This window comes from Physeter macrocephalus, chromosome 5, assembly GCF_002837175.3.
Source record: "Physeter macrocephalus isolate SW-GA chromosome 5, ASM283717v5, whole genome shotgun sequence".
NCBI lineage: Eukaryota > Metazoa > Chordata > Mammalia > Artiodactyla > Physeteridae > Physeter > Physeter macrocephalus.
Genome location: NC_041218.1, coordinates 15,140,632 through 15,158,575, shown reverse-complemented (window position 1 = coordinate 15,158,575; position 17,944 = coordinate 15,140,632). Strand labels below are relative to the sequence as shown.

At 45.1% G+C, this 17,944-nt stretch overlaps 1 protein-coding gene across 3 annotated transcripts in view; it reads right to left on the bottom strand.

Moving 5' to 3' along the window:
* Positions 1-17,944, bottom strand: part of KIAA1549 (KIAA1549 ortholog) — a 146,361-nt gene that overhangs the window by 83,480 nt on the left and 44,937 nt on the right. For all 3 annotated transcript variants that reach the window (XR_008617313.1, XM_028489705.2, XM_055084809.1), the window contains 2 exons: positions 2,073-4,769; positions 760-848 (listed from right to left, as the gene is read on the bottom strand). Coding sequence is in view for 2 of the 3 variants with exons in the window: in XM_028489705.2 (XP_028345506.1) it covers positions 760-848; positions 2,073-4,769 (2,786 nt within the window). In the remaining variant the exon portion in view is untranslated. The remainder of the gene's footprint in view (positions 1-759; positions 849-2,072; positions 4,770-17,944) is intronic.

Here is a 17,944-nt window from a genome sequence, read left to right as displayed (position 1 = left end):
CACGTCCGGAGCCTGTGCTCCGCAATGGGAGAGGCCACAACAGAGGGAGGCCCGCATACCACAAAAAAAAAAAAAAAAAAAAAAAAAAAAGAAAAGAAACAGGTGAAATTAATTTTAAAAACATTTTACTTAAGCCAATATATCTGACATGTCATTTCAACTGTAGGCAATGCAAAAAATTATTGAGCTATTTTACATTCCTTTTTGCACTAAGTCTTTGAAATCTGGTGTGTATTTTGCACTGACAGCACATCTCACTTGGAACAAGCCCCATTTCCCATGCTCAACAGCCACACGTGGCTCGTGGCTCTGTTCGGGATGGTGCAGGCCTAGAGCGGGGCTTTCTGAGCTTATCAGGAGAGAGAAGGCACCGGCAGACGTCCAGCAAAAAACATCTAGAAATCTACCTCTATCTCACCCGATGTACAGAAACGTACATATGCACTCACTCTCAACTCTAATCCAAGCCCTTCCATGTAAATAAAGGGAAGCGAGATCATTAGGTCATCACCCCAAACTCTGGTCTTAGAGTCCTTTGTTCCAGCTCTGCCAGCACATCCCCGTGATGGACCAAACCTGGCCTCATCTGGGGTCAGAAGGGACTTCCCCGGAGAAGCAATGTTTGAGCAGAGATCCAAAGGATGAGTAGGTGTCCACCAGGAGAAGGGACGGGAGAGAGGAAAGCAAATGTCCCACTCCCGTTATGATGTGCATTCGACTCGGACTCCCCCGCCAGACTTCCATGCCGCAGGCACCCACCTTGAGCTCCACCACGCGGTTGAAGTGGCTCCTCAACACCTCTTTGATGGACATGATGATGTACTCCTGCACAGCTCTGCGGGCCAGCACTGCAAATCAGCTCAGCGTCATTAGGAACAGGCAGAGGATCCACGGCCCTCCTTGGTCTCAGCACGGAGAAAAAAGACCCGGCGCGCCCTCCTCCCTCCTCCCCTCCACCTTCCCTGTCCGTCCCCTGCATTCCTGCTCCACCTCTCCTGCCACCTTCTCCCCCTTCTTCCTTTCTGTCCCCCAACCCCATCGACACCAATACACAGAGCCAGGTTACTGATCAACCACATGCCGTACTTAAGTACACGGGAACAGGGCACCGACTTTATGCGCAACTTGCCACTTCTCAGGAGGAACGAGTGGGAGAGTCTGATCAAGGGGCCACAGTCACCAGACTTGTTCAGACATGACATCAAAGGTATTCCAGTTTCATGTGACTAAAGCAGCCGGCAGCTGCAAGGGAAGCTGCTGCCTGTTGGCTGGTGACTCAGACTGCAGGCTGGGGAGAAGGTCGAAGTCTGTGACCCAATTCAGAGGATACTGAGCCACTCCATGTTCCTCTGCTCCAAGTGACATTTACAGGACTATATAAGAGCAAAGTGCCCCCTCTTTTCCAGGAAAAGTCAGAACAGTAAATTACTTTTTGCTTTTGTGGCCGCTCCGCGCGACACGCGGGATCTTAGTTCCCTTACCAGGGATCGAACCTGTGCCCCCTGCGGTAGAAGCACGGAGTCTCGACCACTGGGCCACCAGGGAAGTCCCAGGACAGTAAATTAGTAAGAAATTGCAACGGTGGCCCTCACACATTTGCCCAACTAACTGCTTGAACGAAACACGAAGGCGTTTTGCTTTAACCGTGTCATCTACGCATCCAGTGGGTTATGAGCTCCGAAGACAAACATCCTAGCAAACATTCCTAAGGCTCATTTAAATCTTTCCTTTGTTTTCATTGCTACTAATTTGTAGTATTTTGTGGGCGCTTCTTATATGCTGGGCACTGGGCTAAATATTTTATATGCATTAATGCATTTAAATCTTTATAATAACCCAAAGAAGTAGGTGCCACCACCATCCCTGCTTAATAGCTGAGGAAACTGAGGCTTAGAGAAGCCTAACTGTCTAACTGTCCGGAGAACTCATGGGAGCTGGCAAAGCAGTGGGGACCCGTCTGGGTCCAAAGCCTACACTCTTTGCCCCGATGCCATACATCACATAAGCGTTTTGTATAAACACCTCTGGAAGATCACCCCAACCAAGAGAAGTGATGTGAAGCAGGGCCTTACCCGTTGTGATCAAATATGCATCAGGAACCGTAATATCACACACATACGGCGACTTGGTGGTGACCAGCGCTGGAGTATGAACCGCCGCTTCGGGAGCGGGGGTGGTCGCGGGATGAAGGGATGGCGGGGGGAGAACCGTGCTGCCCTCGGGGCGATTCTGCATCACGGTTCTGCTGTTCAGGGTGGTGTGAACAGAACTCTCGGGGGCAGCACTGGTACCAGACGTGCTCAGTTCAGCGGAGATGCTCCTCGGTAAATCTGTGGGCGCGAATGATGGGCCGCGCGCACCACCTGCCTCCGTAGGCAGAGGCGAGCGGATCACCTCAGGAAGAAACGAGGATGCTGATGGCAGGTACCCAGTGCTGACCAGCTCCGTGGTGACAGGGGTGACTTCAGGGAAAGAGCGTAAGACGGACGTGGGATCGTTCATAGCACTGATACCATCATCGGGAGGTGTCAGGGTTGAAAAGACAGAAGATTCAGTTAAAACGGGTGTAGTAGAAACAGCAGTCAAGAGCGATGTTAAGTGAGTTTCAGCAGTCAGAATGGGCTCCGAACTGGAGGGCACCGGTGCGGTGACTGCAGATTCATGGGACATGAGTGAAAACTCAAAATAGGAGGTAGTTGCAGTGAAAGCTGAGGTAAAATGAGCTCCGGCATCTGTGGGTGACACTGTGGGTGCTTCAGAAAACTTTGGAGAACCGGAGGGAGAGCTGGCGAGTGGTGACGTTTCAGAGGAACTAGGGAGAAGAGTGAAGGTGCTTAAAAGAAGGTCTGAGCTTGGCCAGAGCTGAGAAAATTCAAGGTTTGTGGAATTGGGACCAGAAAGCTGAGGTGACCGAGAACTGATAGAGGTGGTCAACGAAAGTGTCTCAACCAAGGTAGAAAATGCCTGAGCAATGAAGGTGGACAGATCACTTGACCTCGGAGATGGAGAAGCAAGTACTTCTGAAGATGGAGAGACCCAGCTGCTGAATTCCAGTGGCGGAGTGGAGAAAAGGCTGGAGGTAAAATCCCAAATACTCGCACTTTCACGTTGGGAGAAACTGGCAGGTTCTCGGTCAGGGAAAAGCGAAGGCTGTGCCGCCAGGTCCAGACTGTAAGACGTAAGAAGACCTGGGCCTCTGACAGCAAGCGACGGTGTGTTTTTGTTCGCTGTGATGGGGAAAGAAGAGTCAAGGAGAGCACCTGGGGTGACCGAGGAAAGCGCGGCTGTCACACTGGATGGCATGACTTGAGTTTCGGCGACGGAGGAGGAGGCAAAAGCAGCAGCGTCAGCTGACACAGGCCCAGAGAGGTGGGCCTGGGGAGGGTATGTCTGTGCGGTCATCACACTGCTCATTTCCGCCTCAGCTGAAACACCGACGCTCGTTGCTGAGATTTCCACAGATGGAGAAGAGAGGGGAACCATCGGTCTTGAGGGGAAAAGTGTATGAAATTCTTGAGGGCCTTCGTCAAATTCAGAGAAGTCCACCGTGACGCTGCTCGGTGGAGAGACGCTGCTCGCCTCTGAGAGGGTCAGGGACAGGGTCTCAGCACCATCCCCCGACCCCACGTCCTTCCCCGTGAGGCTCGTTGCCAGCACGTGCCGAGGCGACACCGCGGTGCAGGACACGCACCACGTGTACGGTCTGAACGAAGACACTGGGCTCCGGACGTGAGTGTCACCCGCACGACTTGGGACCACTGAATGGCCAGGCAATTCTGAGGCCTCACTGGAGCTGGCGGGAAGACAGGGGTTACGTGAAACACCGGCTGATTGAGTAGAGGACAATCCAGACGCAAGAGGAGTTGAAAACAAAGCCAAAGGTGCACTGCTGCTGCCAAAGGCAAGGGCCATCGGGGACAGAGCCGCAGAGCGGTGTGTGCCTGGAGAGACGGTCTCATCCAGACTTCGACCCAAAGCAGTAGTCACCTCAGCGCACCTGCCTGTACCTGCGGCCGGAGCATCCTCTGGAGGCGGTGAGACCCGCCCTGACGGGGGAGGAGGCTGCCGAGTGACGCCATCACGTGGCGGTCGAGGCTCGGAGTAGCGCGAGCTGAGAAGGAGGGTTTCTGCGCTCTCTGCTCCTGAAGCCATGATCTCCGGCGAAGTCCTACTTGAAACGTGCCCGTAAGTGTCGGTAGGATAAAACACCAAGTTCCTACCAGGAGTTGGAATTATGCCCTTGGAAGTGGGAAAAGCTGACCGAAAAGCACTGAAACGACTGGGGGATTCAGCAGACATTGTTGGCTGCTGCACTGTGTTTTGCCTGGCTGATGTCACTTCTTCATCTTGTAAAGAAATGATGGGTAACGACGGAGTCGGCACGGAGTCTAACGTGTCTCTGAGCAGCCCTGGCAGACTGAGCGTGACGTAGCGCATGGGAGAAACCGCGCGGGAAGTGGTCCAGGAAGCCTCTGGCAAAAAGTTATCCATTTCATCATCACCTACGACCTCGCTGCTCTTCACTGACACATAATTTGCCACAAAGAGGCTGTGATCTGCTGCACTTTGGGTCCATTCTCCTTGGTTAAAAAAGTTTGTATCAAAAGTACTGGCGGATGGAGATGATCCGACGTGGAGAGAACTGCTTTGCTGGGACCCTGGAGCGGTTTCTGTTAAGGCCACGTGTGCAGTGCTGTGCACGGTGCTTTCCCTTGGCATGAACTCCAAGGAGGATAAAGAAAAGTTGTGCTGTTCCAGAGGGAGCTCATCTACAAAGAAAATAACAGCTGAGTTTAGCTGCAAGGCAATGAAAGTCATACTGCTAACATTTTGTTTCAGATATAAAAATATCCTCAATCAACAGATATCCACTCACTGTGAACAGCCACGATTCACGGTTAGAAGTTAAACAACCAACTGGAAGTCAGAAACTGCCACAGTTACTGTCAGCATAATACCTGAGAATAGTCGTATATTTGAGCATCACTTTTACTTAAGCATGTGTGTGTGTGTGTGTGTGCGCGTGTACACACTGACATGTTTCTCTTACTTTCTAGCAACACCACAGAATACTATAAATGGAAGAGGCCTTACGGGCCTGTCTTGTCTGTTCTCTCTCATTTATCACATGAGAAAGAGAGGTTCAGAGAAGGTAACTAAATCAATTCCATGATCACCCGGACTGAGGTGGAGCTGGAATCTGCACATAAGCCTGCCTTGACTCCCAAGCCCATGTCCTTTTTCTTCCATAAGAGTTGGCTCTTATGAGAAAAGATCGTGACCACTCTGACAGCATCACTCACTCCCCAGGGAAGAGGGTTCAGCAGTTTCCTAGTTACGGGACCTTCCACATCCAGACCTCAGACTACCTCCAGGCTCACCTCTCATCGTTCCCTGCTCCACTCTCAGGCCTTCCCAACTATGCTCTGGCCAAATGAGCTACTCAGATTCTCTGTGGCTTGGTGTTTTGCACATTCTTCTCTCTCTGCCTGGGATGCCCTTCCCAGGCTCTCCACCTGGATTACTCCTACTGGCCCTGCAGATGCAGCACAGATACTACCTCCCTCCTCAATACTCCAAAGCTGGGTTAGTGCCTCTCCCTAGGTTCTATCTGTCACATCCCTGATCGTGCCCCACTGAAATGAACTGTCTGCTCATTATACTCTGAGATTCTTGAGGACAGAAACTGTTGATCTGTTTCCCCAGTGCCTAGCACAGTGAGTGACATATACTAAGAGCTCGATAAACATCTGTTAAGTGAATGAATAAATCAATGAATGAATGAATGAATGGTGTCTGAGGACCAAGTTCTGATATGTGCCAAAAGCATCCCATCATCCTCTCAAACTTTCATATTCTTCATCCTTGTGACAGCTGCCACTATCATTTAAGTGGCTTAGGTATCTCCATCTGTAATTCAGATACACTGTATAAGAGAGGCAGGAAATGTGATGGCCCAGACCCCTGATGAAGGCCCAGGGCACAGGTCCTAGAGGAACACTGAAACAGAGAGCTTAGAGGGACACTGGACCAGACAGCCTGATGCTCAAGCATGACCGCAAAGTTAAAAATTACAAAACACCTAAGAAATAAGGTATTATGAATAAGAGTCAAGAGAAACCTCCCCCAAAAGTAAAAAAAAAAGAAACCCACACAAACAGTATCAGATCTGTAAAGACTTCAGATATTGGAATTATAGGATACATTTTTGAAAGTGTGTTTAATTCATTTAAAATAATAAAGAAGGGACTGAAAACATGAGTAAGGAGCAAGAGGCTATGAAAAATGGTCAGAAAGATTTGAAAAACCAAAAGAATATTTGGAAATGAAACAATATAATAATTAAAATTTTTAAACTCAATATACAATATGTAATAAACAATAAACAGCAACATAGACACAGCTGAAGAGAGATTTAGTGAACTGGGGGACAGACCTGGAAATTACTCAGAATGTAGCACAGAGAAACAAAAGAGGAGAAATGTAAAAAAGAGAAGAGATAAAAACACAGAATGAGTCCAACACATATTTGATCAAAGTTTTAAAAAACAGTAATGGAGGGAATTGGGCAGAGACAATGTTCAAAGAGACAGTGCTAAGAACTGTCCAAAACAGTAGAAGACAGGAATCCTTGAATTCAGGAAGACAAAGAATCCCAAACCAGGTGAATTTTTTTTTAAAAACCCATACCTACACACATGATGATACAGCAGAACACCAAAGACAAAAAGAAATTGTACAGGCAGTCAGAGAAAAGGAATGGCAATTACACCATGAGATAACTACTTCACAGAACTAGGGGCCAATTGACAATGAAATAACATCTTCAAAGTGCTGAGAGAAGACACTGACATCTAGATTTGAATAAACAGCAATACTCTCCATTTGTTAAAATAAGGACATTTTCAGATTTTAAAAATGTGGTTATACCAACAGAGGAAGTCTTTCTAAACAAGGATATATTGATACTTCAAAAGAAAAGGTAATTAACCCAGAGGGAAGATCTGAGAAGAAACAGAGAATAAACAAATGATAAAAATATGGTTAAATCTAAACAAACATTGATGGTATAAATGAACAATAATACTACATAATTTATAAGGTTGCAAAAGACACAATATAGAGTTAAAATAGCTTGTTACATTGCACAGAAGCTGAAACGGGGGCGTCCAGAGGAATTTGTGACTCACTAGCAGAGATGAAAATCGAGAGTTAAGACAAAATTCTATGAACAGGGCTTCCCTGGTGGCACAGTGGTTGAGAGTCCGCCCGCCGATGCAGGGGACACAGGTTCGTGCCCCGGTCCGGGAAGATCCCACATGCTGCGGAGCAGCTAGGCCCGTGAGCCGTGGCCACTGGGCCTGCGTATCCGGAGCCTGTGCTCCGCAGCGGGAGAGGCCACAGCAGTGAGAGGCCCACGTACCACAATAAAAAAAATTTAAAAAAATTCTATGAACAGATTTTGTGTGTATACACCAAAATCTGTAAGTGATATTTAGTCATATATTTATATAGATGAAATATTTCTACTGGTTCCATTAGCATCTGAAAGTTACAAACTTACAGCAGATAGAAGCTGCTTACTTTATTTTTTATTGGTGTATAGTTGATTTACAATGTTGTGTTAGTTTCAGGTGTACAGCAAAGTGAATCATATATATATTTGTGTATATATATATGTGTGTATATATATATATCCTCTTTTTTTTATGCTCCGCAAAGGGAGAGGCCACAACAGTGAGAGGCCCGCGTACCGCAAAAAAAAAAAAAAAAATAGTGCTGCAGTGAACACTGGGGTGCATGTATCTTTTCAAATTATGGTTTTCTCTGGATATATGCCCAGGAGTGAGATTGCTGGATCATATGGCGCTCTATTTTTTTTTAAGAAACCTTCATACTGTTCTCCATAGTGGCTGTACCAATTTACATCCCCACCAACAGTGTAGGTGGGTTCCCTTTTCTCCACATCCTCTTCAGCATTTATTGTTTGTAAATTTTTTTGATGATGGCCATTCCAACTGCTGTGAGGTAATGCTTCATTGTAGTTTTGATTTGCATTTCTCTAATAATTAGTGATGTTGAGCATCTTTTCATGTGCTTTTGAGCTGTCAGTATGTCTTCTTTGGAGAAATGTCTATTTAGATCTTCTGCCCTTTTTTTGATTGGGTTGTTTGTTTTTTTGATATGGAGCTGCATGAGCGATTTGTATATTTTGGAGATTAATCCCTTGTTGGTTGCTTCATTTGCAAATATTTTCTCCCATTCTGAGGGTTGTTTTTTCATTTTGTTTATGGTTTTATTTGTTGTGCAAAAGCTTTTAAGTTTTGTTAGGTCCCATTTGTTTATTTTTGTTTTTATTTCATTATCCTAGGAGGTGGATCTAAAAAGATCTTGCTGCGATTTATCTCAGAGTGTTCTGCCTATGTTTTCCCCTAAGAGTTTTATAGTATCCAGCCTTACATTTAGGTCTTTAATCCATTTTGAGTTTATTTTTGAGTATGGTTTTAGGGAATGTTCTAATTTCATTCATTTACATGTAGCTGTCCAGTTTTCCCAGCACCACTTATTCAAGAGGTTGTCTTTTCTCCATTGTATATTCTTGCCTCCTTTGTCATAGATTAGGTGACCATAGGTGTGTGGGTTTATCTCTGGGCTTTCTATCCTGTTCCATTGATTTATACTTCTGGTTTTGTGCCAGTACCATACTGTGTTGATTAATGTAGCTTTGTAGTATAGTATAAAGTCGGGGAGCCTGATTCCTCCAGCTTCATTTTTCTTTCTCACGACTGCTTTGGCTATGCAGGGTGTTTTCTGTCTCCATACAAATTTTAAGATTTGTTTGCTCTAGTTCTGTGAAAAATGCCATTGGTAATTTGATAGGGATTGCACTGAATCTGTAGATCGCTTTGGCTAGTATAGTCATTTTTACGATATTGATTCTTCCAGTCCAAGAACATGGTATATCTCTGCATCTTTTTGTGTCACCTTTTGTTTCTTTCATCAATATATTGTACTTTCCTCAGTACAGGTCTTTTGCCTCCTTAGGTAGGTTCATTCGTAGGTATTTTACTCTTTTTGATGCAATGGTAAATGGGATTGTGTCCTTGATTTCTCTTTCTGATCTTTCATTGTTAGTGTATAGGAACGCAAGAGATTTCTGTGCGTTAATTTTGTATCCTGCAACTTTACCAAATTCATTGATGAGTTTTAGTAGTTTTCTGGTAGCATCTTTAGGATTTTCTATGTATAGTATCATGTCATCTGCCAACAGTGACAGTTTTACTTCTTTTTCAATTTGGATTCCTTTTATTTCTTTTTCTTCTCTGACTGCCGTGGCTACGGCTTCCAAAATTATGTTGAATAATAGTGACGAGCGTGGACATCCTTGTCTTGTTCCTGATCTTAGAGGAAATGCTTTCAGCTTTTCACCACTGAAAATGATGTTTGCTGTGGGTTTGTCATATATGGCCTTTATTATGTTGAGGTAGGTTCCCTCTATGCCCACTTTCTGGAGAGTTTTTTATCATAAATGGGTGTTGAATTGTGTCAAACATTTTCTGCATCTATTGAGATGATCATATTCCTTTTATTCTTCAATTTGTTGATGTGGTGTATCACACTGATTGATTTGCAGATATTGAAAAATCCTTGCATCCCTGGGATAAATCCCACTTGATCATGGTGTATGATCTTTTTAATGTGTTGTTGGATTCAGTTTGCTAGTATTTTGTTGAGGATTTTTACATCTATGTTCATCAGTGATATTGGCCTGTAGTTTTCTTTTTTTGTGACATTTTTGTCTGGTTTTGGTATCAGGGTGATGTTGGCCTCAGAAAATGAGCTTGGGAGTGTTCCTTCCTCTGCAATTTTTTGGAAGAGTTTCAGAAGGGTAGATGTTAGAAGCTGCTTACTTTAAAGGGTCACACTCCTTCATATGGAATATGACTTTTAAAAATGAATAGACAATAAAAGAAAAAAAACATTTCTCAGAGATTTTAGGTTATTTCGTAGCAATATTATTAGGCATTTGTTGTCTTTCATACAACCTGGCTCTAGGATTTCCTGTCTGTGTGCTTTTACTATTTACCTGCCACATTCCAAGCATGGGTAAAAGTAAAAATGATACTTATTACAACTACAGTAAAGAAGCAGCTGTTCTTCCCTACAGTAAAGGTTAAAAAGTTATAAATTTGAGAAGTAATAAAATGACAATATGTACAACTATGTAGCATAAAGATTTTAAAGTTTTCCTAAGAATAAATTATTTTATGTGTCTGTTTTAAAACTCTGCTATGATATGATTTATTTTGAAATACAAGACCTGAACAGAGAGCAAGATCCCTCTTAAAATGAATCAGAAACATATTCCTAAGTGCACTGGAAAACTGCAAGAGATAAAACAGCAAAGAAAGGAGCGTTTAGTGGCTAATTTATGAGCCCAAGTATCTGATGCAAATTAGAATTCAATCAATTCTGTCTACAAAGGACAAGCAACAGGAAAGGCAAAGTGATCAAAAGAATGAAAAATTCTGCTAGCTAGTAAAACTTAGAAACTAAAACTTCTATTAAGAACTGAGAGGTGAGCCAAGCTGTGAAGGTTTTCTTCCCCCTCCTTTTGGCCAAGCCCCAGGAGAGAGAAATCAACTATAAAGAGACAGCTGCTGAAATGCCATGGGAATCACTTCTGTAGTTAATTCAGGAAGAGGTCAGAAAACCCAGGTGAGTCTCTCCCGCCAGAAAAGGCTTCAGAGACTCTAATTTCAAGCTCTGGAGATCAATTTTCAAGCTCTCATCCATTAGGTCAGACAAGAGTGAAAGGTTCTCTCTGTGACGACAGAGAGAAAGGAATGGGGATGATACACGCATGATGGGGTATCTTGTTAAGATGTAGGCACTGTCCAGCAGGGCTGGGGTTGGGGGGTGGCCTCTGCTGAGCTTCTGCATGGCTCCCGGGGGGGCCAGGCCTAATCACACTCTGAGTAGCAAGCACTAAGCCACTTTCTCCTGTATAGACGGTACAACACATACGTATCCAGTGCCAACCTTGTACCTCCTCCTTTGCTAGGTCCCTGCCATGCTATATGTAACAGAGCACGAACTGCCCTGGTGCCATGCAGATTCACAGTGATTAAAAATTCACGAGACAGGGCTTCCCTGGTGTCACAGTGGTTGAGAGTCCTCCTGCCGATGCAGGAGACACGGGTTCGTGCCCCAGTCTGGGAGGATCCCACATGCTGCGGAGTGGCTGGGCCCGTGAGCCGTGGCCGCTGAGCCTGCGCGTCCGGAGCCTGTGCTCCGCAACGGGAGAGGCCACAGCAGTGAGAGGCCCGCGTACCACAAAAAAAAAAAAAAAAAATTCACGAGACAAAACCGCAGACAGTACAACACCAAAGGTGAACCCCCAAAGTGACCTACAAACTGTGGGTGACAATGCTGTGTCAGCGCAGGTTCATTCACTGTAACAAATGTACTGCTCTGGTGGGGATGTTAACAATGGGGGAGGCTAAGCATGGGTGGTGGCCGGGAGTATATGGGAAATCGCTGTACCTTCCTCTCACTTTTGCTGTGAACCTAAAACTGCTCTTTAAAAAAAAATGAAATCTTAAACAAACAAACAAAAAACATAAAACTTTTTAAAAAGACTCATGAGGGAGATGTCTGTCTCTAGGAATTTTTTGCTCTCACTCCCAATGCAGAATTCGGTGTTTTACTGATATTTACCCTTTTTGAAAGTCATATTTTTCCATCTGGAAATCTTCCCTAAATATAGTAGTCGATCATGGAATCATGAACTTTTCAAGTTGAATTGATCCTTTAAGACCTCAGCAATCCCCTCACAATGCAAACGAGGCTCAGAGTTTAAGCTGACTTGCTCAAAATAGCCATCAAGGCAGAGCCAGATGACTGCTAGCGAATAAATTACATTGAAAAACATGCTAAGTTATGTTATAAATGAGTTGAAAGCATATGCTAAAATTCTGTGCTACCAAAACCTATGCAAGGCACGCTTTTTGAACTGTGAGGGCCCACCATCCACATGGGACAGCTCACAGTTGCAGGCATGGGTGCTCGGAAAACAAAACGTCCGGGCTTTCCTGGTGGCGCAGTGGTTGAGAATCTGCCTGCTAATGCAGGGGACACGGGTTCAAGCCCTGGTCTGGGAAGATTCCACATGCCACGGAGCAACTAGGTCCATGAGCCACAACTATTGAGCCTGCGCATCTGGAGCCTGTGCTCCGCAACAAGAGAGGCCGCGATAGTGAGAGGCCCACGCACCGCGATGAAGAGTGCCACAACTAGAGAAAGCCCTTGCACAGAAACGAAGACCCAACACAGCCATAAATAAAAATTTTTTTCAAAAAAGTTCCAATTTCAACGGTCAGCTACTCTTACAAATTCCCACAATCAGAAAATGCAAACTTCAAAAAAAAAAAAGAAAAAATAACAGAAAAAAATACATCTGAAGGCTGGGCTGGAAAACCCAAGGGACAGCAGCAACAAAAATCTCTAAAGAGGGACTTCCCTGGTGGTCCAGTGGGTAAGACGCCATGCTCCCAATACAGGGGGCCCAAGTTCGATCCCTGGTCAGGGAACTAGATCCCACATGCATGCTGCAACTAAGAGTTAGCATGATGCAACTAAGGAGCCCAAGTGCCAAAACTAAGGAGCCAGTGAGCCACAACTAAGACCCAGCGCAACCAAATAAATAAATAAAAATTTAAAAAAAAATCTCTAAAGAGCTTTAATCCAAATAAAACCATTACTTTTGCTTCTCTGCTAAACTGTGGCGTTTTCAAAACATGATGAGTCATCTCAACTCTGTGGATATTAAGTCTACTACAAAACAAGAGCCCACCTGAATTTCTAGGTGTTTAAAAACAAAAGTAAGGGGCTTCCCTGGTGGCGCAGCGGTTGCGCGTCCGCCTGCCGATGCAGGGGAACCGGGTTCGCGCCCCGGTCTGGGAGGATCCCACATGCCGCGGAGCGGCTGGGCCCGTGAGCCATGGCCGCTGGGCCTGCGCGTCCGGAGCCTGTGCTCCGCAACGGGAGAGGCCACGATAGAGGGAGGCCCGCGTACCGCAAAAAAAAAACAAAAAAACAAAAAAACAAAAAAAACAAAACAAAAAAAAAAACAAAAGTAGTCAGGGACTTCCCTGGTGGTCCAGTGGGTAAGACTCCACGCCCCCAATGGAGGGGGTCTGGGTTTGATCCCTGGTCGGGGAACTAGATCCCACATGCATGCCGCAACTAAGACTCAGCATGCTGCAACTAAGAAGTCCGCATGCTGCAACTGAGAAAGTCTGCATGCCGCGACGAAAGATCCTGCACACCGCAGCGAAGATCCTGCATGAGGCAACTAAGGCCCAGGGCAGCCAAAATAAGTAAATAATATTAAAACAAACAAAAGTAATCAGATAACTAAACCAATACCCAATTTGGCAAATCTTCAGCAACTTTTATCCTTCTAGTTCTCAGGTTGTCCGAAGTAGGATTTTAGTGCCATTATTAAAACCATCCTTCTCCTTTTCCTACTTTTCATTTTTATCTCCCTGGTTTAGAAAAGTGTCTCTCTTCTCATTCTTTCTCCCACCCCAACTGTATACTAAATACCTTCTACCAGGTTACTCTCTCCTCCAACTGGTACTGTTTTTATTATCAAATATCGAGTAGATAAGAACTACTATTTATAAAGATATATTTATCAGGCAGTATATATAATAATATAAAGAACACCGGAGTTCCCATCACTCAGTTTAAGAAAATCAGTATTACCCTTACTTCTGGCATCCCCCATGTACCCCTTCCCATCTCTTCCCTTCCCACTGAGGGAACCACCATTTGGAGCTATGCATCTCTCATACCCTTTTCTTTATAGTCTTACCATATGTATGTATCCCTAAAGAGTATATTCTTCAGCTTTGCATGTTTTCAAACTTTATCAAGATGGAATTATACTGCATATATTCTACTGCAACTGATTTTTTTCACTCCATATTGTTTTTCACCCGTGAGTGGGTTTTTCTGGCATGAAGCTATAATTCATTCATTTTCACTTCAACATGAATTCCATTATATGAATATACCAAAATTTATTTATCTATCTATTGTTGATGGACAGCTGGACTATTGCCAATTTTCATTATTCCAGACATTTCTTATATGACCTTTCTCACCCGTCTCCTGGTACACATATGTATATATAAAGCATTATGTATGTTCATGTGTGTATATATGCATTTATGTGTGTTTCTGTGTTGGTAAATATATGTGTGTACATGCATGTGTGTAGTGCAAGTACATACATGTATGTGTGTATTTGTGTATATGTGTATGCATGAGGGTGTGGGTGCATATGTATGGGTATGTGTGTGTATGAGTGTGTATTAATGTGTGTGCATATATGTGTGTATGCACCCATGAGAACTGCCAGGTCGGAGGATATGGTCATCTGAAACTTTTCTAAATAATACCAAATAATCTTTCAAAGTAGTTGAACAAATTTATCCTCCCATTTGACTGCTGCAAATCCTCACCAATACTTAATACTCCTAAATGTTCACATTTTTACTAATCTGGCCAGTATGAAACCTTATGGTTGTAACTTGCATATCCCTAATTACAATAGACTGATCACCTTTTCCTATCTGCTGGCCACTCACGTTATCTCTTCTAGTGTCTCTTCAATTCTACTGCCCATTTTGTTACGGGGTTGTCTATCTTTTTCTTTCTGATCCAAAGGCATTCTTGATAGGTTTTAGGTACTAATCCTATGTCAGTTATAGCTTCTCCCAGTTTGTGGCTTATTTGATTCTCTTTATGTGGTCTTTTGAGGAACAGAAATTCTCAGTTTTAATATGGTCAAATTTATCAATCTTTTCTATTATTGTCTGAGATTTGTGTGTATTAAGATGGAGGGTTTAAGAAATTCTTCCCTACACTAAAAGCCAGAATGACATATTGTCTCCTAAAAGTCTTAAGGTTTTGCCTCTCTCATTTAAAGTCAAATATGCCTGGAAGTATAAGGTGCATGCATGCACGTGCACACACGTGTGTGTGTGTGTGCGCGCACACGTGTGTGCACTGCTCCTACAGAGAGTAGGTCGTGCTACAAAAATATGCCAGCTGAACCAGGCAGCATGTTCCATGAGGGGTCGATTCATGCTCTGGTCTAGGCTCCTTATCTTGACTTGGATGGAAACAAGGGTTTGCAGGCCAGCTCGCTGTGCAGTGCTTTCTGTGCAGAGGATGTGGGATCTGCATGAGGCCCAGGTGGGGTGGGGTGGGTGGGGGCAATACTGGCCACTGAAGAACACAGAAAAGAGCAGGAATTTGGGAGGGAAGGGAAGGAAAGATAAAGAGCTCCAAGATGGGGTCAGAGGGAGGTAGGGGATCAGAACATGTAAGGCTTGGAAGCCACGACGGTGAAGACAATGAACAATAACATAAATGCAACAGGAAGCCATCAAAGCCATTTAAAAGCATGAGAATGGCCGAAATCTTCAAGATAGTGGAAGAGTAAGATGCGGAGATCACCTTGCTCCCCACAAATACATCAGAAATACATCTACATGTGGAACAACTCCTACAGAACACCTACTGAACGCTGGCAGAAGACCTCAGACTTCCCAAAAGGCAAGAAACTCCCCACGTACCTGGGTAGGAAAAAGAAAAAACAGAGATGAAAGAATAGGGACGGGACCTGCACCTCTAGAAGGTAACGTGAAGGAGGAAAAGCTTCCACACACTAGGAAGCCCCTTCACTGGCAGAGACGGGTGGGGGGAAGCTTCGGAGCCACGGAGGAGAGTGCAGCAACAGGGGTGCAGAGGGCAAAGCGGAGAGATTCCCACACAGAGGATCGGTGCCGACTGGCACTCACCATCCTGAGAAGCTCGTCTGCTCGCCCGCCGGGGCGGGCGGGGGCGGGGAGCTGAGGCTCGGGCTTCGGTCGGATCCCAGGGAGAGGACTGGGGTTGGCGGCGTGAACACAGCCTGAAGGGGCTAGTGCACCACAGCTGGCCGGGAGGGAGTCCAGGAAAAAGTCTGGAACTGCCGAAGAGGCAAGAGATCTTTTCTTGCCTCTTTGTTTCCTGGTGCACGAGGAGAGGGGATTCAGAGCGCCGCTTAAAGGAGCTCCAGAAACTTGTGCAAGCCGTGGCTACCAGCGCGGACCCCAGAGACGGGCATGAGACGCTAAGGCTGCTGCTGCCGCCACCAAGAAGCCTGTGTGCGAGCACAGATCACTCTCCACACCGTCCCTCCCGGGAGGCTGTGCAGCCCGCCACTGCCAGGGTCCCGTGATCCAGGGACAACTTCCCCGGGAGAACGCACGGCGCGCCTCAGGCTGGTGCAACATCATGCTGGCCTCTGCCGCCGCCGCAGGCTTGCCCCCGCACTCCGTGCCCCTCCCTCCCCACGGCCTGAGTGAGCCAGAGCTCCCGAATCAGCTGCTCCTTTAACCCCATCCTGTCTGAGCAGGGACACCTTCAGGAGACCTACATGCAGAGGCGGGTCCAAATCCAAAGCTGAACCCCAGGAGCTGTGCAAACAAAGAAGAGAAAGGGAAATCTCTCCCAGCAGCCTCAGGAGCAGCGGATTAAATCTCCACAATCAACCTGACGTACCCGCATCTGTGGAATACCTGAATAGACAACGAATCATCCCAAAATTGAGGCAGTGGACTTTGGGAGCAACAGTATATTTTTTTCTTCCTTCATCTCTTTTTCTGAGTGTGTATGTGTATGCTTCTTTGTATGATTTTGCCTGTATAGCTTTGCTTTTACCATTTGTCCTAGGGTTCTGTCTGTCCGTTTTTGTTTTGTTTGTTTTTCTTTAGTATAGTTTTTAGCACTTTGTTACCACTGGAGGATGTATTCTTTGGTTTGGTTGTTCTTTCTTTCTTTCATTACACTTTAATTTTTTTTATTTTTTATTTTAATTACTTTATTTTATTTTATTTTTTTGTTTCTTTCTTTTTCTCTCCCTTTTCTTCTGAGCCGTGTAGCTGACAGGGTCTTGGTGCTCAAGCCAGGTGTCAGGCCTGTGCCTCTGAGGTGGGAGAGCAGAGTTCAGGACATTGGTCCACCAGAGACCTCCTGGCTCCATGTAATATCAAACGGCAAAAGCGCTCCCAGAGATCTCCATCTCAACGCTAAGACCCAGCTCAACTGAACAATCAGTAAGCTACAGTGCTGGACACCCTAGGCCAAACAACTAGCAAGACAGGAACACAACCCCACCCATTGGCAGAGAGGCTGCCTAAAATCATAATAAGGTCACAGACACTCCAAAACACACCACCGGATGTGGTCCTGCCCACCAAAAAGACAAGATCCAGCCTCATCCTCCACAACACAAACACCAGTCCCCTCCACCAGGAAGCCTACAAAACCCACTGAACCAACCTTAGCCACTGGGGGCAGACACCAAAAACAACGGGAAGTACGAACCTGCAGCCTGCGAAAAGGAGACCCCAAACACAGTAAGTTAAGCAAAATGAGAAGACAGAAAAACACACGGCAGATGAAGGAGCAAGGTAAAAACCCACCAGACCAAACAAATGAAGAGGAAACAGGCAGTCTACCTGAAAAAGAATTCACAGTAATGATAGTAAAGATGATCCAAAATCTTGGAAATAGAATGGAGAAACTACAAGAAACATTTCACATGGACCTAGAAGTACTAAAGAGCAAACAAACAATGATGAACAACACAATAAATGAAATTTAAAATTCTCTAGAAGGAATCAATAGCAGAATAACTGAGGCATAAGAACGGTTAAGTGACCTGGAAGATAAAATAGTGGAAATAACTACTGCAGAGCAGAATAAAGAAAAAAGAATGAAAAGAATTGAGGACAGTCTCAGAGACCTCTGCAACAATATTAAATGCACCAACATTTGAATTATAGGGGTTCCAGAAGAAGAAGAGAAAAAGAAAGGGACT